Source organism: Chlamydotis macqueenii, chromosome 1, assembly GCF_036417535.1.
Source record: "Chlamydotis macqueenii isolate bChlMac1 chromosome 1, bChlMac1.mat, whole genome shotgun sequence".
In the NCBI taxonomy this organism is placed as follows: domain Eukaryota; kingdom Metazoa; phylum Chordata; class Aves; order Otidiformes; family Otididae; genus Chlamydotis; species Chlamydotis macqueenii.
Genome location: NC_141556.1, coordinates 66,866,696 through 66,891,326, shown reverse-complemented (window position 1 = coordinate 66,891,326; position 24,631 = coordinate 66,866,696). Strand labels below are relative to the sequence as shown.

Sequence of the window (24,631 nt, the reverse complement as noted above, 5' to 3'; positions counted from 1 at the left end):
GGAATCAGAAGTCAAAAGGCATGTAAGGCTCTAGACGCATTTCAACAACCAACATGTTTACCTTACCTGTATTGTGATAGCTCACCTGGGCAATTTCAATCTTTTTAGGTATCAGTGGCTCAGAAATACGCGGACTTGTCTGATACAGTGGCTGGGAAGCATATTTCTCAGTCTCTTGAGGGAGCGATGCTGATGCCTAGAAGAAGCCACACATGCACCTGCTATAACAAAGTATTGCAGAAAGCACAGAGTTGTCGTAGAGCTATGAAATACCAGTGCATAAGTTGAAACAAGTGGGTTTTGAAAGACCATGACAAAAATTAAGTCTAAAGTAAGGAACTAAATATTCATCTTAGCCAAAGCCTTCAAGAAATTAGCTTTAGAGATACAGACTTAGAGTACCCTTCTTACACAAGAGGTTGTACAACTAGCCCTTCAAATTCAGATAATTAAAAACTGTAGAGTGCTTCAGTTATGTACTATGAAGTTGTGACACACACTTCTCTCATTGACTAAATAGACACGTCTGATGTTAAACTTCTGGTAAGTTCTGTCAAACTTCAGCTTCACAAGACAAACTTTGGTTTACAGAACCTGCATGTTCTGTAGTTAGCTCACACATGTAATGCTAAGTTTAAGAGTTGCTTATACTTAGATACACAGCCTAGGGCTAAAGGCTACCAGTCCCATTCTCACCAGGTACACCCTCACAGGTGCAGACAGAACTGCACTTGCACACTGGGAGAGTGCACTGTCATCATGGAGTCTATTCCCTGGTTGTGCTGAACCAAACAAAACTTATCTACTGCTGTACATGAGAAGCAGGACTGGAAAAGAAAGACACCACACTTCAAGCCTAAGGGACTAGATATGCTGGGCACAAGCAATCCTAATTCCAAGTAGTAAGTTTGCAAAAAGCTCAGAACATTTTTCTAAATCATATATTCTACGTTATGGCACAAGTCTTCTGGATGCATATTAAACAGCGAAACTATTTAATCCTCATCAGCACAAGAAGTCTTATGACACTACAGAAGTGAGAGAAGGTGTCAAGAACCAGGCCAAAACTGCTGATTCAATAGGCAGAAAGACTAATATTCCTGCCAAGACTCCAAGACTTATATTCAACTATACAGTATATTAAGGAATAGAGTAAATGCTACATGCACAGTATACTAATAGCATGTACATCAGAAAAAAAGCATTTAAAAAAGCATGGACATCCCCCATTACAATGCACCTACACTGTATTAGAGAGTTCAACAGGAAAGAGCCAGCTGTGTTTCCGAATACAGCAACACTTAGCAAGAGATCTTTAAGACAGTGATCTACATAAACTGAAACACTATCCTCAGCTCTAAACGACATCTGAATGCTGCTTGAAGATTTAACTGCACATAAATACAGTTAAGAAAGTTAAGTTTGAGGTCTTGGTTGAGCATCAGGAAGTCAGATTCCCAGCATTTCTTCAGTTAGTCCTTGAGAGAACACATCTCAGTCTTCAGCTTACAGAGAAGTCTGCTATTTCATGACAATATCCATCATAACTTCTGCATCCTCTATATTGTAATTAGAAGTATTTTACACTGTAACCAAAGCAAGTATTTATGCTGCTCATATGTTCCCACAGAACACACACCATGCTTTCTAGCCTGCATTTTTCATCCCACATCATATCCATTTCAAGGGGCAGACTGTTCACTTTACATTCATGCAGTATTAGGAAGAGTTTTCCAACTATCTTTAAGTATTCCAGAATGTAGGCTGTACTATTGCTGTTACTTCCATTCTGTCTCAGTACATTGTTTAAGAATAGTTATTTAGGAGAGACCCCACCAGAGCTTTCTATCAGTGCTGGCTACCGCACAGATCTTTCCATGCCAGTGAGCCCCAGGGTCTATTACCTGTGGTGTTTGCGGTGTCACCAAGTCTTCAGTTTCAGAGCCAGAAAGAGTCTGATCAGCAGATGCTAGGGAAGTATTTGAACCATGCAGTGTCATGGATGAAGCAGCAGCCTTGCAAGAAGAGAAAAACGAGACAAGGTTTTGAAAGATTCTTACATGTTTGGTTTCACTGAAAGTCACACTCTGGGCATCTCCAAGTAAACCTCAGAATGAGGCAGGAGCTGAAGTGCTTTGACCAGTTAGTCTCAGTCTCTTAAGAATTCTTGTTAGTGGCAAGGAAACCTATTGAAAAGCCAAAGTAGCAAGATACGCAAGCGCAGCAAGAGAATTTAAGGTTGACTTAACCATGGCTGACAAAGCTTGAGACACTATCTTTAGCATAAGCAAGGATCTCAAAGATAAAGTCATGCACAAGCAAGGATCTCTATATAAATATCAAGTCATGCACTACCTGGGAAAGCAGCAGCATGTTCTCCTGCACACAACTATTAGCTATGACTTGCAAGCTACTAGGTTATATGAAATTTGTTACAAAACTATTGACAACAAGAAAAAACAATTAAAGTACTAAGTCTATTCCAGGGAATAACCTCTACATTATTCCTTGGTTACAGCTCTGCCTCTTCAGGACAATCTTAACTTCAACTTACTTGAAGGGGCTGTTGAAGAAAATCACTTTGACTTGGCAGTTTCTGTTCTTTTGAAGCTGTAAAAAAATGAATGCATTAAGCAACATTTACTTTTAAATTCAAACACAACATACAGTTTCAGTGTGCAGTTTACTTTTTGAAAACATTTGGTGTATAAAGATGCACACTACTTTTACTGTATGCACTGCAACTTTTTAGACTTCACATAAGTAAAGTATACCCAATTGAAAACTTCAGTTTCTTTTTTGTAAGAGCACAGGTATTCAATGATAAAAACATTTCTATTACTAGCACTTTCTAGATTTAAAAAGCAATTAAATATTGAATAAACTTAGTAATTGAATGCCTCTTGGGCTGTAAAACACAAGGTTTCTTAACATGGCCCATTATAGAAAGTTAGTTTTTTAAATGTAACTAGATAACTACTCTTCATCCTGAGCTCATTCACAGCTTGTGTCTATATACACCACATGCAGACCAAGTTTGTTACACAGATACAGCATGTCAATTCTGCAGCTGGGTTCAGATGCAAATGCCAGTCAGTGATTATACAAGCATTCAGTTTTAGGAAGATGCACCAACTTAAGCCTCCTCCAGCAACAAATAAGCAGGTAAATGGCTCAAGCTGCCTTTTTAAAATCAGACATTGGTATTCTTTATAATTAGACAAGCTGTCTTCACCACACCTACTGATCTCAGCTCAAGCAAACCCTGTTAGTGTTTGCAAAAACTTACATACAATTTACACTTACTGTATTACCTACCTACAGGACTACTTGCTGGAGTAACTGAAGGTGGTTGGGATGAACCAATGGCACTTGGTGAAGCTTTATCAAAATCCAGAATAGACTCCTTTTGAAAAAAGATCATCAGTTGGAAGAAAAAAATTAAACTCTAATTAAACATTCTAATTTGACAAGTTGCTGTTAGCTAATTACAGCTAGATTCATTCAGTCAGTACAAACACATTGTCAGCACTGTTTCCCTAAATCAGTAAGAACTAGAGCTTTGAGCTACACACAGTAGAGAAAAAAAAACATACTTGCATGAAGTTGTAAGTCCCTTGTATCTGAGTCATCAGATCCTGAAGTTTTTCCCTTCTCAATACTGGATCTTTTGGAAGAGTTGAAGTAGAGCAAAATTCTGCAGCTGGCTGATGTACAGGTTTAGGCACCTAATAAGGAGAAAAAATATTAAATCTAATACTGGAAGGAAGACAAGCTGCCTTATCCAATATACTTCCAGAGCAACCTATAGGTGTCAGATACCATTGGCCAAATAATTCTGTGCTGTTTTTGATGTCCCCTGAATCAAGCTTTCACTTTGTTAAAAAAAAAAATCAGCTTATCAGCTTACTGTTGCCACAACTAGTTAAGCCACATAATTGATTCATTTCATTCAGTTTCTTACAGTCAAATGTACAGAAGACAGTAAGTTCCCTGCATTTAGTGCAAAATTAAGCACCTCCATCTAAGGAAACCCACATATTTAAGTTGAAGGCCAAAACAAATGTAAAAAAAAAAAAATCGAAGCTGCATCACTCAAGGTTTAAAATATACTTCCACCCAGTAGATCCCATGTCAGTAAGTACAGATGTTTTATTAGGATGGTATTTCCAGACATTCTGAAGAAACTGCACCCAAAAAAAAAAATACATTGCAAGCAGGTTACTCAGGATTAGACCAAAGTGCTTCCACTAAAGAGCCAGATACTCTCAATGCACCAGCTCCTGCAGAAAGTATTACATTATACTTTCCAAAATTTGGCATGAAAAACACATGGGAGCCTAACTTTGCAGATATGCAAGTACTTCTGCAGGGCCTTATTATTCCTTGATTGTTTCAGATGATCCCTTAAGAGCTCATCACAACTAGTTCTCACTGCACTTTAAAAGAGGGAAATGTTTAATCACAGAATAGGCAAGCTTAAGGTATCAGAAAAGTCATTAGAGTAAACTCCTTAACAGAATTCTTCTTATTTACAGAGTGACAATAATATTAGACTGTCTAATTAGTCTAACGTCTTTTGAAAGCAACTTGAGGGAGAGGTAGGCTTGTTATAAGTATTTTAAAGACAAAATTTTTAGTTACTCTCTAAAGCTCTGCTGTTCTTCTCTTTGTCTATGCATCTAGAGGGAGGCAAATCTGAAGACATCAAGCAGTTGCATCATTTCAACTGGCCCAAATGTTGAGCCACACAGGAACATGTGAAAGCCTTTACTTCTCTCCAGTACAAGTATTTGTCTTTGCAATAGGAGATTACTGCTTCAGAAGACTGTATAGCAGTACAGTTGAGTATTTGTACGAAGTCATTAGAAGACTATATAGCAGAGGGTGTATGTGTCATGACATAACTGTCACACTAAATTCAAAACAAATTGATGAAATTCTCTTTGTCCAATTCTAGGACAACACACCTAAATACACTCTTACATTTCCTCTTCAACAGTTACCTGAAACTAATCACTAGCATCTGCAGAAATTCCAATAGCATGCACAGGGAAGAAGCTTGCAGGGTTTAGTGAGGTTCACAAAGCATAATCCATGTACATGTAGCACCTCACTAACAGGACGACTCAATTTTTAATATCTGTGGCTCACACAACAGCTACTTGTTTAGCTATGAGAAGTTTTACTCTATTCTAGATGAGCGCCCTCCAGAAGAGTGCAGCTTTGTACTATTCTACCTTAATTAGAATTTCCGATGCACAAACACTACCTCTAACTACTGACTATGCAAGTTTATATTACTGTAGTCTCCAGTAATCAACAGGAACTAAAGCTATTAAGAATCTAAATGCAGGACAAAAATACAGTTGAATAAAGTTACATCTCAGCAAGTTATAGATTAAGTTACTAGGAACCTAAATCTTCCTGTCCATCACTTTACTAGCCCTCACTTACAAGCAGACTTAATATTAAAACACTTGCTGTCATGGTTAATTCATTATGGGTCAAACTGATTAATGCTTCTATTACACTTTTCCTCCTCACTACAGTTTAGTAAGACAAGTACACTACCAAACTAGTTCTGTATGTTTGCAAATGGATAACAGAAGCTTTTCACATTTAAGTCATCTAACCAGTTCAAATCTGGCAGTGTCTGAAGCTATGAAAATTGTCCACTAGCTACATAAGTTAGACTTGTACACTAAACAAACAAGTGAAGACAGCCTCAAGAGCACGAAACCAGAAGAGACTGCAGGGCTTCACTTGTGGTTGCAACGATGATACAATCTTCTGTATGCTTTTATAATTTGTTGAGTCTTCACATCCTTCCCCAGCTCATGCTCTGTGTATTATGCTGGTAGCATTCTTTACTTGAACTAGAAGAGCAAGCATACAGGGTTACATATAGAGATTGAGATTCTATTCTGTAGAAGTTATTTTTCCAGTTCCTGCATATATTAAAATACACCAGCTAGAAGTAGCTATAGTGATGTTACCTCATATTGATTTGCTGTTTTGCTAGTACTTAGGTGTTCAAAACTAGAATATTCAAGTGCAATACAGAGCATATATGAAAAAGCATCAGGAAGTTAAAAGTGTTTCCAGTTTTTTGCTGTTATAGAAGAGATGCTGTTAAAAAAGAGAAGGTACTTGATATCCTTAAGATGGTTTAAAACCACGTTTTCTTTCTAGCCTACAGTTAAACACTGTTTCTGGAAGTCATTACAAACTGATAGCAGATTCTTTGTAACCTGTCAGGCCAGCTCACATCAAACTTACACATGCTGAGATCACTTAACACTAGTGGTTCAAGCAACATTCAGGTTAGTTCTACACAGCACTGATAAGTTTAGGGTCTAATTTGTCATAACAGTGTTTCTGAAACCTAACTTCAACACTACTTACACATTCAGCAAAAGCTGTTTCGACATATATCCAGAGAACTGACTAAAAATGGAGTTGAAAAACTTAGAATTTGTTTCGGACCTGTTAAACCATCACAAACCAATGTAAAGGCACACTGACCACTTCAGAATTTTACTGGTCAAGGTGCCAATATACTAGGCATGCCTGTTAAAGCTTGATTTGTTTTTTTTCAGAGACTGAAGGTTTATTTATACATAACACTATTAATATACATTTTAGCCACCTTATACTACTAAAACTCCATCCTATGATACAGGACCTCAATTTCTCTTTAGGGGTGTTAGTTATGGGGTACTAAAAGAGCTGGAATGGTGACACCTAAACTGTAATCACAATAGTGATCACCAGCTGTGCCACACAGATTACAATTAACATTTGCTTTCTACTCAGAGCAGCATTCACAGCAGGTATGAATTAAATGCCACTGCGTGACAGCAAAAGCCAAACTGTTTTGCTTTCACACAGCAGGCCACAAATTCAGCCCTACCCAAGTTTTCTGGTCCACAGGTTGCATAAACATTTAAACAGAATAACAGTTTAACAGGCTTGCACATCAACTCACTCTGCTGCCTTAAGCCCAACTTCTTAGGTATTGCATCTTATAGCCCATTAAGTTAAACAAAGATATTTTAAGGTCTCAAAACCAAGCAGATTATTAAAAGATGCTCAGAGCTCTAAGTTATTTCAGGGATTAAAGAAAGGTTAGTTTCAACTCCAGAAAGCAGCAGTGACATAGGCATTTTATCTACAATGCCTGGATTCCCACACAAGGTCATTTACAGGTTCTCCCTGGCAGTGAAATGGATCCAGCTATAGTACTGCATTGCTTCTACTTTCTTCATACAAGCAAAAGCAAGATCAGTTTCATTATCCAAAAGTTTTAAAATATTATTTTAATTGTTCTTTATACATACATCAAGTCAAATGAAGACATACTTATTTGAAAAGATGGTTATGGAAACTAGCTACTTTGACAATAGACTATTTTCACCCATTCAATATACTTTTGATACTAGGAGTTGTCAAAAATATAGCCAGCTGGTGTTTCACTATGGTCTATTATGTAAATCAAAGTCTGTATACTCTAAAAGTGTGCTTTGTTTACTTAATTCAGTAACCCAGATTAAGCAACCTTACATTCCAACACTCCATTTAGTTTAATTTGACTGACTTGCAGACCTGCACATTACTATGAAGATTCTTAGGCAGTCTGCAAGTTTTTCCAACTGACTGGAGACCTTCCTTTTTCCTTACTGCATCAAAGTTTTGTCCACCACTTAAGCCATCTGTCTTTCCACCCCGTACAAAAGTAAAAGCCTCATCTCATTAGCATCTTGCATTTAAGCTTTAAATTAATCTGACACCAGAAATTCCAATGCATCTTAAAGTGCTTGAGACTAATCCAACACATGATACAATAGTTTCAGTAATACCATGCATAGCTGGGTGCACAACACCTACTTGTGCTCAGAGCTACTTAGTGTGAGGCAACCAGAGTTTGTACCTGCACCACCACCACCAGTGGACACAAGATTCTACTCATCTTGAGTGTAAAGATGAATTAAGTCAAAACACCTTAATCCCATTTTGTTACCCAGTGCTGCATGTTACCTACTCTTTTAATTTCATGTTCAACCTTCTGTTTGCGCTCCCGCCTCTAGGCATGAAAATTTCAGTTATGCCAAGTTCACTGACAAATTTTAAGCTTAATCATTTGCTATGAGTAATATGGAATGAGTTGATTTCTGCCTTCTTGCAGAAACAAGGTAGTAGTGCTAATAACAACATTGTATACAGAAGAATTGCTCGGTTCCCATATTTTCTTCTTGAAGTCTAACTCTTAATTAAACACGGTTCTTAATGACATAACTGAACTCTGCTTTGCCTACCATCCTGCCTATTTTCACAGTATCAGAACTGTACTAACTCAAGCACAGGTGAGAAAGGTAACGTAACTAGAGGCTAGCAGCCTGCTCAGCTGTAAGCCCTGCAATAACTTTCATTTTAAATTTCTAAACCAAACTATGCTATTGTTACTCTCCAGGACAGTATGGCTTATGCATTCATCTGGAAATACATATTTAAGCCCCTGTACAGTTGGTATTGCTTGATCTAGATGTTAAATCTCTCTTGAATCAGCAGCTATTTTAATCAAAAGCCTAAAAAATTACTGAAGTGCTATTTGCATGCAGCCACAGACAAAGTATTTGATCCCTGGATGAGTCATACCTGCTTTGTACTGATAACAGTGGACAGACCCAATAGCTGGGGATGAACCAAGTTAATTCTTCTGTCTTATGCATAAAGCAATTATTCAAGGCTCAAACACAGCAATACTGTGTTGATGTAAAAAGCAAAGCAGACCACCTTGCTAGTCATATATAAGTTTCAATCGCCAGAATTACTTCCCCCAAGAAAGACTGAGTCTAAATACAGCCCTACAAAATGCACCTTATAAAGCCTCTGCTCATAGGTAGCTTTAGTCCCATACACTAGCGTGAAAAGCTTATGACAGGTAATACTACATAAGCCAACTCACTTCTTTGGGTTCCATATCAAACTTCTTTGGCCCCATCTGCTCCTTTGGCCCAACACTTGCAGCTCCCCAGGACTTCGGAGGGTTCTGTAACTGCTGTGATGACACTTGCTGCTGCCTGTCAGCTTTTTCCCAAGCCTCTCGAGTCTCCTGCTTCTTTTGCTCTGGCTCCTCCCTAACATGTGCAGCCCAAGCCTTCACAGGCTCCTGCTTCTTTTGCTCTGGCTCTTCCCTAACAGGAATTTCCCATGATTTCACAGGCTCTGGCTTCTTTTGTTCTGGTTGCTCCCTAGTTTGGGTTACCCAGGGTTTTGGAGATTCCTGCTTTTGTTCTGGTTCTTCCTTAACTTTGGTTACCCAAGGTTTTGGGGACTCCTGCTTTTTCTGTTCCTGCTCTTCCCTAACTTTTGCTACCCATGGCTTAGGCAATTCCTGTTTCTTCTGGTCCTGCTCTTCCCTAACCTTTGCTACCCAAGGCTTGGGGGACTCCTGCTCCTCTCGGACACGTGCTACCCAGGCCTTTGGAGGTTCTTGCTTCTTCTGTTCTTCCTCCTCAACACGAGTCTCCCAGGGCTTTGTAGACTCACGCTTCTGTTCCTCCTCTTTAACATGAGCTTCCCAAGTCTTTGGAGAATCTGGTCTTTTTTGTTCTTGCTGCCTAACACGAGCTTCCCAGGGCTTTAAGGTCTCCTGTTTCTGCTTCTGTGTCTGCTCTTCAATATCAACAAGCATCTCCCAGGACTTTGGAGGTTCTTGCTTTCTAGCACACTCAGCTTCCCAAGATTTGGGCTCTTCTGGCTTCTTCTTGACAGAGTATTCTGCTTCAGGCAAATAACGCCTGTTGAGAAACTATATAGACCAGAGAAACTTAATGGATCCCAAGAAAACATTTGGCTACTACAGTTCAGGTCAGTTAAGTTAGGTCACCCAGCTACTGAAAATATCTGACTAGAAGCAGAGCCTAGACAATTTAAGCACTAGTCATAGAAACTACATGGACAGTCATGGTTTTATCCTACAACACTGTAGACTAGCTTTGCTTGGCATGCCACAGAGCAGCATGAAACAGTCCTGAACAACACAAGTGAAACATACTTGAGCTGAGTGAACATATTACCCTTCTCCTCAATGCTAACTGATGTTCCTAGCCAGTGACAATATCAAGTTCAGTTGTGATTTTGATAAAGGTAGCTCTCCTCCTTAGCCTCTAAAATGCTGTGGTACTATACTAGTAGACATTCTGCTAAGTGTAGCAGCACCATCTCCCCCCAAATCTTTGACCCTTTGGAACTCCAATAACCGAGTATAACCATCATTCTTAATGGAGTTTAAATATCAAAAAGTCACCAGATTCTCAGATTTAGTACCACTTGGACTTCATCTTCAGGCTGTGTTTACTGTCACTAAGTCTGAGAGTTTAATGAAGATGTCCTAAAGTTTTCCTGAGTTACTGCTGTCATAAACAGGAAGTACATATATGAAGCAAACAATGTATAAAGCTCACTGGCTGAGGCTTTTTCTGACAGGTCACCAGAAAAGCTTTAGAGTCAGGTAACAGTGTTACCAGTAGGTTACAAAAGCTTGTTCTAGAGCACACCCTCTAGTGGGATACTTGGGAAACAGGGATTCAACGTTTTAAGAACCAGTATTTCCACTTACAAAAGGACACCCCTCCCCACCTTCTGAACCAAGTCTAACGGTTTTTATGCTATTGCCAGTTGAAGCTTGAGTACTTAACTCACAAGTCTGTAGGGCTGTTGAAACAGATCTATACACCCCTGTGCACACAAGTCTGTCTTAGGATCCTTACTTTTCTGACAAATCAGAGAAAGACCTACATCATTCTCAGCCCCATTAATATCAGGTTTACTGCAATAAGCTTAGCTTTTAGAGACAGCTTTAGTAGATGTTTATTTTCTCTGTCTCATAGTACACAAAAGATCAGTGTTTCCTCTCTAAAGGCTGATGCTTTTGTTTATTCAGGAAAGTGCCAGAGCATTAAAGTATGATACTGCTTCATGTAATCCTGCCCCATTTATCCCAAAACACTCTAGAGAAGCCATGAATTTGAGGTTAGAAATAGAAATGCAACCAAGTCTTTAATGCTTCCTACATAAAGCAACATCTAAGTTGCTGTTCAGACTCCCTTTCTAAGTTTAAAAAAGGGCTGCAGAAGTGCAGATATGTTTCTGATAAATCACAATACTAAAGGAAAGCAATTAGCAGTATAGTATCTTACCTCCTGTGGTTGTATTTCAGACTTCATAAGCTCCATAATGGATTCTAGAGAAAGGATGTTAATTTGTTTCAACTGATCAAATGCAGAAAGGCAGACCAAACAGTAGCAAGTCTGTAATTCTATTTAAATAGTAGTGCCAATTGCTAAACCAAACATTCTGAAAGCTCAGCTTGTCTTTCAACATAAGTTTTTAAACAAGCTTTTACTTTCTGATTCAGTTTTACATTTGCAGATGTTTAGAGTTAAGCAAGAAACCTTTTGTAGTATCTATAGTTTTGTTAGTGTAATATGTAACATTTCCTATACCAGATAATTCTCACATCTTCAACATGGAGGTTTGCTCAGAAGGCAAAAATATCCTATTACTATGAATGGGTTTGGCTGTTTGGTGTTTTGGTTTTGTTTTTTTTTTACAATATTAGCCAGTATAGGGCTGCAAACCTTGCAGGTTCCACTTTAGTTACTACATTGCAAGTAAGCTACGCACAGGATTAGATTTAGCATCAGGCTATGCAAAGTCAATGCTCAGTTCAAGCTTATCCCAACATTAAGCTACAGAAATTGAACCCTGTAATATTCCACCTGGTTCTTTGACAGACTCTCCTTTTGACATCTGTCTTGTTCTGTCAGATTTTCTATTTACTTCTTCTTCCAGTTCTTTTACTGGCACAGTGGTGCGAGGAGTCGGAATACTTTCAAAGTAGCCAGAGTCTAGAAGTTTGGATAACAGGTCCTTCATGTGTTTATCTGGAGAGTAAAAATCCATGAAGTTAAAATATGAAAATCTGAAATTGAAGAGTATTCAGATTACAGATCAAGGCTCCTTACTTGCTCCCTTCATATACACTACAACTTCTCCAAGACAACATATCTCACCAAGTTATAGCAATAAAATGTATTAGTAAAGTATTTGTTAGACTGCTTTATGTATTACAGTTGAAAATATCTTTGCAATCCAGAGGTAAGACTGCAGCTTGTGTTTAAACTCACACAAGGTAAACACTGAGCCACCTGGTCACCCACATGCTTAGGAAGGGATTTGTTTACCATTATAAACTAGCCAGCATTGATACTAAAAACATGTTGTGCAGACTCTAGCACAGGTAAAGCTAAACAAAGTCTCTATGGAACTGCCCTACAAGACTTCTTCCCAGTAGAGGGTAAGTGTCAGAAGGAAAAGCTAAAAACTGAAAAAACAAGACCCAGGGCGGGCAGGGTGGAAGCAAGACATTGTTCCAGACTGAAGTTATTCCTCTGAAGTTTGGGAAAAAGTTAAAGTTGACATGGTTGAAGAAAAACTTAACTATGTACTCTTTCCAATTAGTACTGTCCAGTTCCCTTTTTTTATGCAAGAGACAGAAGCTTAGTAGAGAGTAAGACCTCGGGAGTAGCAGTGATACTAGAAATTGTTTCAGAGAAGCTAGAGACAGGGCAACCTTGAGAACAGGAAGAATACTGAGGGAAAGATCACTCCTACCAGTGACAACCATATAAACAAAAACAGTACCTAGAATTTAATACAGATATAACAAATTTCCTTCCAAGGCAATGAACACTAATAAGAAGTCATAACAGCTTTATCTGAAGTTTAGCTTGCACACAAAAGGATGGAAAATTGACACTAAAGGGATAGAGATACTGACAAAATAGTAACAAAAGTTTAGATGGTAGCCAAAAAGCCACAGAAATTTAGAGTCTAAGATAACCAGGCAACTATCAGTTCTTAATAAGAGATCCAAGGCTTAAGTTACCAGCTTGTAACTCTACAAGGCCAGCTTGCACTTTATTCAGAACTATATGAAAAGGGCTAACACTCAGTTAGCTAAGTCAGTTTAGTTATATGTATGTGGAAGTTAGATAGGGTACATTAGTGCTCTCATCTAACGGTTTCAACAACATCGTTGTCAATGACAAATGAACAACTACTGCCACACAGCTATTACAAGGCTGGAGTAAATGGGGCAAGCAAGGTCTGTTTGCAATAGGGAAGACACTACAACTCAAGTAAGGACAGTTTCCTCAGAAGCAAGTTCTAAATAAGAACACAGAATGTGTATGAAATCAGGGTTTCTGAAACTAAAAGACAGATATATGTAGATTGCCATAGATTTTGGTATGCTTGAAAAATGAGGGCATTTGTAACAGGTCAAAGTAAGCCTGTACCATGCATGATTAGAAATCATAGCAAGTTCCATTAATGACTGTCCTTCCTCAGTGTGGTATCCTGGACTGCAGTTAGACAATGGGTATAAGCCTGGAATTCCTACAAGAGCAGAGAATCTTCAATGCTGTCAGACCTTCAGCCTGGGTCCACTGAAGTTATACAAATCAGCATACTCAACTAAGCATTTCACAGCTGGGACAAGTCTTCCAATCTTAACCCATTTCATAGAATTATAGAATGGTTAGGGTTGGAAGGGATCTTCAAAGATCATGTAGCCCAATCCCCCTGCAAGAAGCAGGGACATCTTCAACCACATCAGGTTGCTCAGAGCCTCATCCAACCTGGCCTTGAACATTTCCAGGGATGGGGCATCAACCACCTCTCCAGGCAACCTGTTTCAGTGCTTACAACCCTCATTGTAAAAAAATTTTTTCCTAATATCTAACCTAAATCTACCTCTCTCTATTTTAAAACAGGCCCTAGTCTTGTCACAGCAGGCCCTGCTAAAGAGTTTCCCCCCCGTCTTTCCTGTAGGCCCCCTTGAGGTACTGGAAGACCACTATAATGTCTCCCCAGAGCCTCCTCTTAACAGCTGAACAGCCCCACGAGTTATTTGCTCATAACTATCTAAGAAGCTTTCCTCTGCTGGTTCTGTAAGCTATTCATGCATCACCTTTTGAATTTCTACCATTATTATACCTCAAAAAGGTGCTAGTAGATTGGTAGAAGAACATGCTTTCTTTCTCCAGGGAAAAGCTTACCACATTGTTTTGATCTGTACTTAAACAGCAGCTGAAAAAACAGCAGCTCATCCTTAGATAATTGCATTAACACACAGCACTTGAAAGGGTTTAATTTAGTAGCCTTCCATATATACTCCTTTGGTTCAAGACGTTTAATTAGCACACAAAGTTCAGATCTCTAAGTTATTTCTCTAGATGAGACACTCACATGTTGTTCCAACCACAGGCTTCTCACTTCCTTCCAGAAGGTCCCAGAAGTAAAGAGATGATTGTTCCATCTGGTCTTCCACACTGAAACAAATGACAGTTTTACCAAGTAGAACCATAGCCAAGATCAAGTCTTGCAGTATCCCTGCACCCCTCATTTTAAGACAATGACCAATGTTTAAAGCCTTCCAAATTAAGGCAGCATATATAGAGAGTGAATCTTAAGTCCATTATCCATTACTGAAAGTGATGCATCTGTATCTGTTTGTACATAATTTAACCTAGCAAATTTTAAGTTATTTTGTTGGTAATTAAGACAGATGAGAGAGCCTAGCACTATCCCACAAGACCATATGGCTGGACTTCATTCCAAGCCAGGATTCCCAGACAGAGACAATTGCTGTTTAATCAGCTGATCACCTTGTTTATTGGATGCACATGTGCAGGGGCCACCATCAACAGCTGCCACTCTGCTAGTTATTGAGAAACTTTGACATAGGTCCATGATCCACCCCACTCCCTCCAGGCTACAGATTATCAAGTGCACCATGATGAAATTTAGTATCTCAAAGGAAAGGAGTATGGTTCTTGTGGGTGTGTAATACAACAAGAATAAGCTAGAAAAAGTTATTTCACTGGGATGAGAGACTCCTACCGTGCAACTTTTTATAAACAGCTATTCTTTAGAAGTTAACTTAAAAGCAAAGATTAGGCAAGTTTAGCATATGACAAGTGATTAAAAGTTTTAGGAACTTAAGTCATGTTTGAATACGGAAATAACTACTCTTATCCATAGAGTATTACAACTTACCACCTAATAACTAATTTTTCCATATTTAAATACAATTCTTACTATATCATCTTAAAACAGGCAGGCTGTCATGCTAAACAAACCATCATAGTACAAGCACGATGCCAAGTTAGCACTGACATACATTACATCTGTTGACAACCTGTTACCTTAAGTAGTATGACATTTAGTGCAGAGGTATAAAAAACCTTCAGTGAATTTTTTTTAAACTACTTTGAAGCTAACAGCAAGAAAGCCTCAGGACTACCACCTTAGATTCATTTGGAATAAAGAAGCATGTCTGGATCATCACATGAATGGAATATAAAACAGTTCTCTTGTGTTTTGCACACTTTCTTCATTTCACAAATAGTGAGACCTCTGGGAAGCAGCATGCCACCAGCCTCCCTGTTTATGATGGTGTTGGACTATCTCCCCTCAACTCCACAGGGAGACATACGATGGCAGGGCTTGTGTTTAGCTTGCACAACTGAGGCTGTAATTACTGCAGCTTTCCTTTAATGCTCAGAGTGAGGTAAATCTGGTACATTCCTAGTCTCAGACTAAAGCAAGCATACTGAATAGAATTTTAATTAGTGTCCCAAAATGCAGTATTTCAAGACATGCCAGTGTCAAACAGAGGACATTAACTGTAAGGAACGAAGCATACCAATTACACAAAAAAAATCTTGAACTTACCTCAAGTTCTCATTTCTTTCTGGACATGTCAGTTTTGCAAATCTTATGAGGTAGTCTAGTTCTTTAGAAGGCAAGTATATTGCACCATTCACACCACCTTTGAAGTCTTTCTGAACATGCTCTTGAGTGAAGTTCTGCAGCACGTACTGTACTTGAAGTATTGTACGCAGTTTTTTCTTCTCTGCTTCAAGCTTCAATAGACTCTCTCTTCGCTGAGCCTTCCTCTGTGCTTTCAGCAGCTATTTCAATACATGAATTCAACAGTTAAACACAGTGGTTTAATCACAGGATTCTAGGATAAAATAAATCGAGTTCTAGTATTGATCACCCTACATTGATCAAAACTATTTTGCTTATATAGCAGAAGCTCCTGATTCTCTCTTCAGATACTCAAGATCTTTCAAGGTCCTCCTCTGAAAATGCTCCCCATCTATCTACTAATCCTCTACACATCTAGCTTCTAGTCAAACTGGATAGCGGTAGCTTCACTTGTGATAGGCTTTTATGAAATTTAGATCCTGTTTATGCCTGCTAGTTGCTTTATTGCAAAAACTTTCACAACTGAATATACAGAATTGATAGAACCAATGCCAACACGCAAAACCAAGCCTAGCTGACCTTTAACATTTCTCACATGAAGTTAGTGATGCAGAAATCATCTCAACTTTCTCTGGTGAGAGAACTACCTCTTTTGAATATTCCAATTTAAATGACACAGCAGAATCCTACAGTTACTCTTATTTCTGTTGGCAGAAGACTGAAGCACTCATTAAATAAGTAACACAAGCCACAGAACATACACAGCCCTTCATGCATGTAAGAAGAAATTTCTCATCATGTACTAATGCAACTATGCAGCAAAAGCTATCCAAATAACTGCAGAATCTAAAATGCCTCAATAAGAGGCATTGAGTTTCTTCACAAGATCTATGAAAGTTTAGTTTTCTAGAACATGCTGTAAGTGTATAAGGATGCTATTGCCAGAACTGCTCCTAGTGTTCCAGTAATAGGTACTGGCTGCAGACCCAAGCTAAAAACAAAGTTGATTAGCCTTTAAATATAATGTAACTTCAAGAACAAACATGAACTAGTAGAAGTTAATGCCAGGTTACTAAAAACACCTACAGAAAGATACATTGGGTTATAATCCTTCATTTCTGATATTTTATGGGCAGCTGCACAGTGGGATGCCACAGGAAGCAATCCAAGTGTTGACGTTCAGCACAGTAGTTTCATGTTCAACATACAATGACTGAGGGAACCCAAAGCAGCAATACTGCTGAAGAGGCTCTTAAATCTCAGCTCACATAGTGCTTTGAGAGATTTACTGCACTAGCTGGAATTACTATACATACAAGAAAAGCCTCTCTAGAAAAATTGTTTGGGTCTCAGTCAACACCAAGACAAGCCATTTTACCAGTCCTTCAGCATCCTGTAAGAGGAGGAGAAATAATGCCAGAGCAGTGACTAATCATGTTTAGCATCCCCCAGCACTACCTTTGATCAGATTTTTCCGTAAGAAATAGCAGTTGCTTGAGCCAAGAGACTAGTTTCTCCAAAGATAAAACACTCGCTTACATAAAAATAATACATGTAGTGCTTTAAACCCTGAATAAAGACCTAAATAAAACACTAAATCTGTAACTTGCCATGATTAGAGACAACTACAGCAGAATAAGGGGCAAACTCCACAAGCTTCAGTAAAATTTTACTGAGAGTTGTACTTCTTACTGAAACCAAGTGATTTAACCCCAGAACTTTCCTTCACTGGAAACACCCAACATTCAGTTTGAAAGGGAACTTGAGATGTCATCTAGCCCAGCCTCCAGAACAAAGGCTGCACTGGATCAAGACCAGATTGCCTAAAGCTTTGTGCAGTCAGGTCTTGAAAAGATCCAAGGACAGATTTTACTGCTTCTCTAGGCAGCCAGCTCTAGCGCTCAGTTATCCTCAGAGCAACCATTTTCTTCCTATCTAGCTGGAGCCTACTACTTCAATTTATAGTCATCCCTTCTCCTACCACATCTCAGCAAGAAGTCCAGCTCCATCCTTTCAGTAATCTCTTTGGTATTTTAAGGCTAATATTGCATCTCCTTCCGAGCCTCCACTTCACCAGGCCCAACAAGCCTAGTTCTTCCAGTCTCTCCTCACAAGTCTCATGCTCCAGCCCCTTGCCATTCAGAGGCCCATCACTGGAGTCACTAAAGTTTATCTACAGCCTTTGCATACCAAGTGACCAGAAACAACACACAACTGGTTAACAAGCACCAAATAGTCAGTTTTCCTTAATCTACTGGTCCTCAGTTTAAGTCTAGCCTTCACTACTCTAGGGTACACTTAATTTACTCTACCTGCTGCCCACAGGGACTTGCATGTCCTTTTTCATAGAGCTGCTCCCCCACCAGTCCACACCAGGCACAAGCTACCAGCAAGATGGTTAATGGTTTCTAAATTAAGTAAATTGGAATAATCTCAAACATGGTTGAGTTCCAGTCACTCAATTTACTTAAGCAGAAGTTCTTACAGGTGAACACGGTGAATAACTAGATTGTGGAGGTCAGTGGTACACAAAATTGTCAACATTTACTCTGCTCTACTCGCTCCCCCAGACAGTTTAAGCATATTGCTCCTCCACGTTCCAAGATAGAAAATTCCTAGAACTCTGCATACTGGCATACAAATGTAGTCATTGAAAGAGTAGCACAAAGTTTGCAGTGACATCCTGACGATATAGTGAAGAGCATTTTATACTCACATCTTGGCTAAGTCCTGAAAAAGTCTTCTGAAGCTCCTTGGCAAATTCCAAGTTGTGTACTACTTCATCATATTTCTCTACTGCCTCCTACAAAGGAATAGATAAAAACTTATTTCATGCTTAAGACTACTGGCTGCATCTCAACCCCTTGTACTTAACTTCTCATTAAGAACTAATCATTTAGTGTGTACTTCTCTGAAATTGTAACTTTTTTAAAGGTACTATGTCTGTAACTGGTTAAATTTACTTGTGAATATCATTCATCCATGACTGACTGAGATGCAGTACAAAGCCAGCTCACACCACCATAGATATCTTACAAGTTTGTATTAGGCTTTCCAGGCAACGTCTTGTGCAATGCTTGGTATACTAATGTTGAAACAGGAAAGCCTGGATACCAGTTATTCCTTTTTCCTTTGTTCTCACAGGTCTCAGCAATCAGAGGTAAACAGCTACTTAAAATCAGATACTGATATGAAAGCCTGGAAGCAACGTAGGAGACAGACAAGTTCAGCACAGATCTTTCACCCTGATGCTTAGCTGAATGCCTTTACAGATAATTTGTACAAACTTCAAAAAGAAAATAATATAGAAGGCAAGTCATACTTTCAGAGAAAGTCTTTCAAATTCCATTTCCACAAATAACGCAGTGTTCCTGTCTTCACTAATGGCTTTAACCAATATTTTACTAGCTAGCCTTCAAAAGAACTACTTAAAGTAGATTATAAATTGCATTTTGATGTACCCTATTTTTTTTTATGAGTTCTCCCCCACCCAGGAGTCAGTTCATTTTCATAAGTCTCCTTGACAGCTCTGAAGACAGCAAAATGCTGTAGTTCAGACATGCTGCCCATATACTCATACCATAAGGCATGCCTGGGAACTAACAAGTTAAGTTTGATTTCAGTTTGTTCATATGTGCTTTACACTGAGTTTGGTTTATGCTCATGACATGATAGCAGAAGTTTTTCTAGAATGGGCCTGTCAGTCTAATAAAAAGGTCTTCCAAAGTAGTGTTAGTATTAAGTGTTTCATCAGTGAAGTGACAAAAGCTTAATTTACTGCCCCAGTAAGTCCTGGGACACATGCAAATTCTGTTTTCTAGTTGCATAGTAACACATACAAGTTACACATTTATTTGTTCAATTTGGTCAGTTACTTGTATTCACTTATTTGTAGTATACTAGACATTACTAGGCCCAAATGCTACTCATCACAATGAAGTGCATGAGTTACCATAAAACACTCATCTGATAGTTGTCCTCATGCAATTTATCAAGCAACTTTTAAGGACTAATTAGCACATTCACTTAGCACTTGAGAGAATTACTTCTAAGACCCTAATGGCCACTCATTTGAGGAAGACACACAATTTAACACCAACAACTTAAACAGATTGCAGTAATTGTGCTTTTAACCATGCAAATTCCAGAGTAAAGCTCCCTACCTGACAACATCAGGAACAGTTACCACTGCTCTGATGACAAGCTATAACCCAGCCCGCAGGAAAGCAGTAGTTTTCTTTTGTCACACTGGTTAATATTCATTAACAGTATGCTGGAGTTCACAGTACTGAGGAAAGTCTGCTCAGCTTGCACAACAGCATAATATTGCCAGTGAGAGCATTTAACTTGCTGGAAGCTCCTCATTTTTGAAACAAACACTTCCTAAAGTAAGACTAGCATACACAGTAGCTCTGGCAAGCATGCACCATAGGTAATTACAGTTTAATTTGAATTGCTTGCAAAACAAGTTCATCACCAGATGTGTACTTCTGTGTGAGAAAAGAAAAAATACAGATGACAAAGTTATATTAGAGCTCCACTGTATTATAGGCAGTTAGGTTTCTTTAGGTAAGCGTCCAAACTATTAAGCTCTGCTCTATCTTCAATCACCAGGTCCCAGTATTTGTATATAGACTGGGAATTTGTATCTGGAAGGTACAAATGCAGTATTTCTGTACCTTAACTATAAGAGCTGAGGTCTTTACTAGATTATTAGTTAAATATTGAGTTGATATGTGCTTCTACAATAGTAATCTGAACAGTTTGACTACCACTGGTCAGTTCATTAGCAAGACTAAATCTAATTCCTCATTTTAGAATCCTAAGATATCCAAGAAACTGGGATAAAAATATGAATACTTAAACAGTTAAGTTCAGCGGAGAATATGGCAAGTCAGAAACCAAGTTAATTGCCTATACATTTTCCAAAGTTAATGATTCTGAATGTATTTGCAAGAAAAACATCTACAGAATCCTTTACCTCTTTAGCTCCCTGTGTCTTAATTTCACTTTTACCTAACAGCTTTTCACAGTCCGGGGCATATACCAAAGATAAATAGTCAAATTTAGAAGTAGCTTTAAAATACGTTCAAGACTAATCAAACAGAACACTGTTCAAGTCTCACTGTTAGTGACAGAAGAAAACAGATTGTATTTAACATCTCTAAGCAAAAAGCTCTTGCCCACCAGATTCCAGATTGAGTTTAGAGGAACTAAAGGCCAGCCTACTTCAAACCATCAGATTTAATTCATTTACTTCTGCACTTGAGATGGCAAGAAGCTACATCAGATTTTGTAGTTAAGTTCTAAATGATCATTCACTCCAATAGGTCTACTCTACTTTTAAGTAGCAAGTTATCATTTCCCCATAACCCTTTGGATTATGTGACACTGCTACTCAGACATGCTTAAGAACCAATAGCTTTCATGTTATAGAAACCTGGTTTCAGTTCTAGAATCCATTCTAGTCCAAGACAGAAAAAGTCAGAATCCCTGTTCATGTGAGTTTAAGCTAGCTCCACAAAGCAGATCAAATTTTTTCGTTGGTGATCTTGCATCCTGGCATTTCAAACTTTAGCAGCCTTAGGTACAAAGTAGCCATACTGTTCTAACAGTATTCAAGAGTGCTAGCGACTTCCAGCCATCTAATAGCAGCACTAGAAGGACAGGAGAGTATTCCCAACTAAATTAGTAACTCATAGCTAGATTCTTGGATTAGGGAAGCCTTTGGATGCCATGCAAGTTAAACCAGTGTCTTCCTTGGTACCAACATGGACTGTTTCTTAGTTAGACTTTAACAGCCACTTGTAACCAAAAGAACCATGCAACCAACAGGCAATTTCAAGTAACACCTGTTAATTAAGAAGTCATGAGGATTAATTAGCTACCCCAGAAGTCTTGAGGTTTGTGTTTGAACACTGCAAGGCCTTGTAGATAAGCTGCATACAGACACTTCATCAAGAAATAAAGGTGCAGGAGTATTGAGGCTGAAAGTCTACAAAGCAAAGATAAACAAGGACCTTCTATTACTTCAGTACAGAATATGAATGTTAAAGCAGGAGACAAAGCTTGAGACTTCACCATTCAGCTTAATTACCAATAATTTGTCCGTGTGGTTTTGTGAAAAAATACTAATGATAGCCTGCAGGTATTACTTCTGTAAAAAGCTACATCACCACCTCCTTCAGCAACCTACCCCTTCTGACATGTTTGAAGATTGAGTCCACTCACTCCTGCACAAAGCAAACTTACCAACTGGTCTTGATTGAGTGCTTCTCCCTTCTTCAGGCGATCTTTGTAGTCTTCTAGTTTGAGCTGTAGAAAAATCCAAAGTTATTTTTTTTTATATTGATTTCCGTCTAATGTGGAGTACAGGGTATGAGTGAAGTTACATATTCTTTCATTTCAAGTTATCTGCATTTTGCAACAGAATAGGAATTTTACTACTTCCTCTCATTTTCAGGAGAAAGGAACATTGAAAGTTTTGCGATGCCTTTGATTTGCCAATCTCAGACTCCAGAGCTGCCCACTTCCCTTTCTTATCTTTGATCTTTCATTTCTTACTTGCTACCTTTGTTTCATTTAAATACTAACACATTGACCCTAGATCTTTAAGGGGCTGCAAACACATCCAGTGTCCTCATTTTAAATTAGGCTTTTTTAGCTTTTCAAAGTCAAGGCTGGAATTCAGTAATCTTATCCTTGAATATCCTACTTAGTTTTCCAGAGTATGTCTTTCAAAACCTGGCTTCAGTTACGCCATCAAGATTTTACAGCACTATTTTCTAAGTAAGTGGACTAATGTCTTTAGGAAAGAAACAACATTTATTTCTAATATACTGAAACAGTCTTTAAAAGTTGATGTAAACTATACAAAACTAAACTATTAAGTATTACAAGCTTCTTTATACACACAGGGAAAAGAAAGGGGAGTTCACTGCCATGAAGTCAAATACTATTTCATTTATTTATCTAGCCACACAAGGTTTACCAATACAGTACCTATTGCTGCCTAAGACTAGGAATACTTTTTACTCATTCTAGTAAGTCACACTTTCATTAACTGGTGAGGGCATATGTGTATTGTCATTCATGTAAAAATCAAAAATACTTGATAAATTCACAACAATACGCTTCCTTGGACAGAATTAGAATACAACACAAAGTTGGTTAATCACTATAAGCAATGAAAACATGCTTATCTGACATTATTCAAAATTACAGCATAATGTATGACATGAGACAGCAGTAATACTGCACTTCCTGCAGGTGGATCAAGTCCCCTAGCCACATGGGCACAAGTCTGCTCTATTCCTTCTCCTCATCCTAAACCAGACCCTTTTCAGACATTTAGAGAAGCACAACATATTCATACAGTTGCTTTACTTGTAATCCTGACCCAGCACGAAAAGCAACAGTATCATGATTTATTTTATCTTACAGAAAATAGCATTTTCCCAATTAAAAACCACACACATAGCCTTCAGTCACGTGCCGATCAACTGAAAAGTCTTAGAATGCAGAGGCCCGGCCAGCTATAGCCACAATATTTTAAGTGTATCACGATCTCAGTTCTTTTTCTCATTAACAGTATTCTTGGCTCCCCACCCTAGAAAAGCACAGCTCAAAGCAAGAGCAGGCTTCGGACACTTTGTTTAAAAGCTTTCTAGTGAACAACATTTGTCTATATTTAAAATATAGAAGTCAGATTTATGCAAAGTGAAGTGCAATACATATTTAATACAATTTGATATTTCCATGAGTCAGAGGAAACACTGTTCCTAGTTTCCAATTTTATATACATCTCTACATCCTAATATTAGATGCCTGTAATCAATAGAAGAAACATGAAGATTTCTGCAAAACGATAAAACATCACCAAATCTGTTCCAATTTAGTTCTGAACTGATTCAGCCTCTTAGAGAAGCATCCCCAGTTTTGATGAACATTCAACTACTTTTGCTAACTATTGGACACACACTGTAAAGCCAGCAGCTAGGAAGAGGTTTACAGTTAGCTGCATTCCTGATTCCCTGAAACAATAATGTTATGCTCACACAATGTCAAATGCAAGTAGTCCATTTCAGAACACTAAGAGCAAAGAACACTATTCTTTACTATACAGGAGTTATAAATGGTAATAAAACCCCACATTTAGCTCCTTTCAGGGTTTCTAAATCTTTTTTTTTTTAAATCCATTATTACTCTCTGTATACACACACAACCTTATTCTAGCTATTAGAAAACACGCACTGTGTTTCAAAATTAGCAGCTTAAATATGTGCCATACCAAAGAAAAACACGTTACCTTCTTTTTCTCAATGTTCCTGATCTTGTGTTTGAGGCAGATAAGCCCATTATCAATGTAAGTCTCATACGCCTGGGAAGTGGAGGCTGCTGAGTTCAGCGCAGATTGCAGGGGACTGGAGGGAGGTTGGCTCTCCCCAGATGGGTTCACCTGCTGCTTGGCCGCCTTCATGCTCTTATCCTCCCCCTCCTCTGACCGGCCTGAAGGTGATGGGCGACGGAAAGGGGCTTGGGAAAGCTGCACCATTGAAATGGATGGAGCTGCAAAGAAACTCCTTTTATTTAGCTCTCTCTCGACCTCCCTCCCCTCCCACTTTTTTTTTTTTGAAGTTACATCTTATAACACGTTCAGAACATCTATCCACAAAATTGAGCCTCAGTAAAAATGCATCACCATCTTTCACTCTTCTCCGTCCCCCTTTCAAAACATCCGTAGCAGGAATTTCAAAGCAAGGCAAACTTTGTATTGTTCAAGTCT

General features: G+C 38.5%; 1 protein-coding gene across 17 annotated transcripts in view; it reads right to left on the bottom strand.

The window, feature by feature from the left end:
• The window catches only part of CAPRIN2 (caprin family member 2), a 35,012-nt gene extending 10,591 nt beyond the window's left edge, over positions 1-24,421 (bottom strand). For 6 of the 17 annotated variants that reach the window (XM_086755184.1, XM_086755925.1, XM_086757455.1 and 3 more), the window contains exons 1-13: positions 24,155-24,403; positions 22,099-22,161; positions 18,563-18,649; positions 15,808-16,046; positions 14,320-14,402; positions 11,787-11,951; positions 11,205-11,248; positions 9,192-9,814; positions 8,969-9,083; positions 3,597-3,728; positions 3,319-3,406; positions 2,555-2,610; positions 1,905-2,015 (exon numbers count right to left, since the gene is read on the bottom strand). In XM_086755184.1, coding sequence (XP_086611310.1) covers positions 1,905-2,015; positions 2,555-2,610; positions 3,319-3,406; positions 3,597-3,728; positions 8,969-9,083; positions 9,192-9,814; positions 11,205-11,248; positions 11,787-11,951; positions 14,320-14,402; positions 15,808-16,046; positions 18,563-18,649; positions 22,099-22,161; positions 24,155-24,400 — 2,052 coding nt within the window. In that variant the 5' untranslated portion in view covers positions 24,401-24,403. Of the gene's footprint in view, positions 1-85; positions 197-1,904; positions 2,016-2,554; positions 2,611-3,318; positions 3,407-3,596; positions 3,729-7,608; positions 7,720-8,023; positions 8,087-8,968; positions 9,815-11,204; positions 11,249-11,786; positions 11,952-14,319; positions 14,403-15,807; positions 16,047-18,562; positions 18,650-22,098; positions 22,162-24,154 lie in introns of all 17 variants that reach the window. The other 11 variants (XM_086752155.1, XM_086753680.1, XM_086754446.1 and 8 more) reach the window with 5 other exon arrangements.
• Positions 24,422-24,631: the final 210 nt, after the last annotated feature.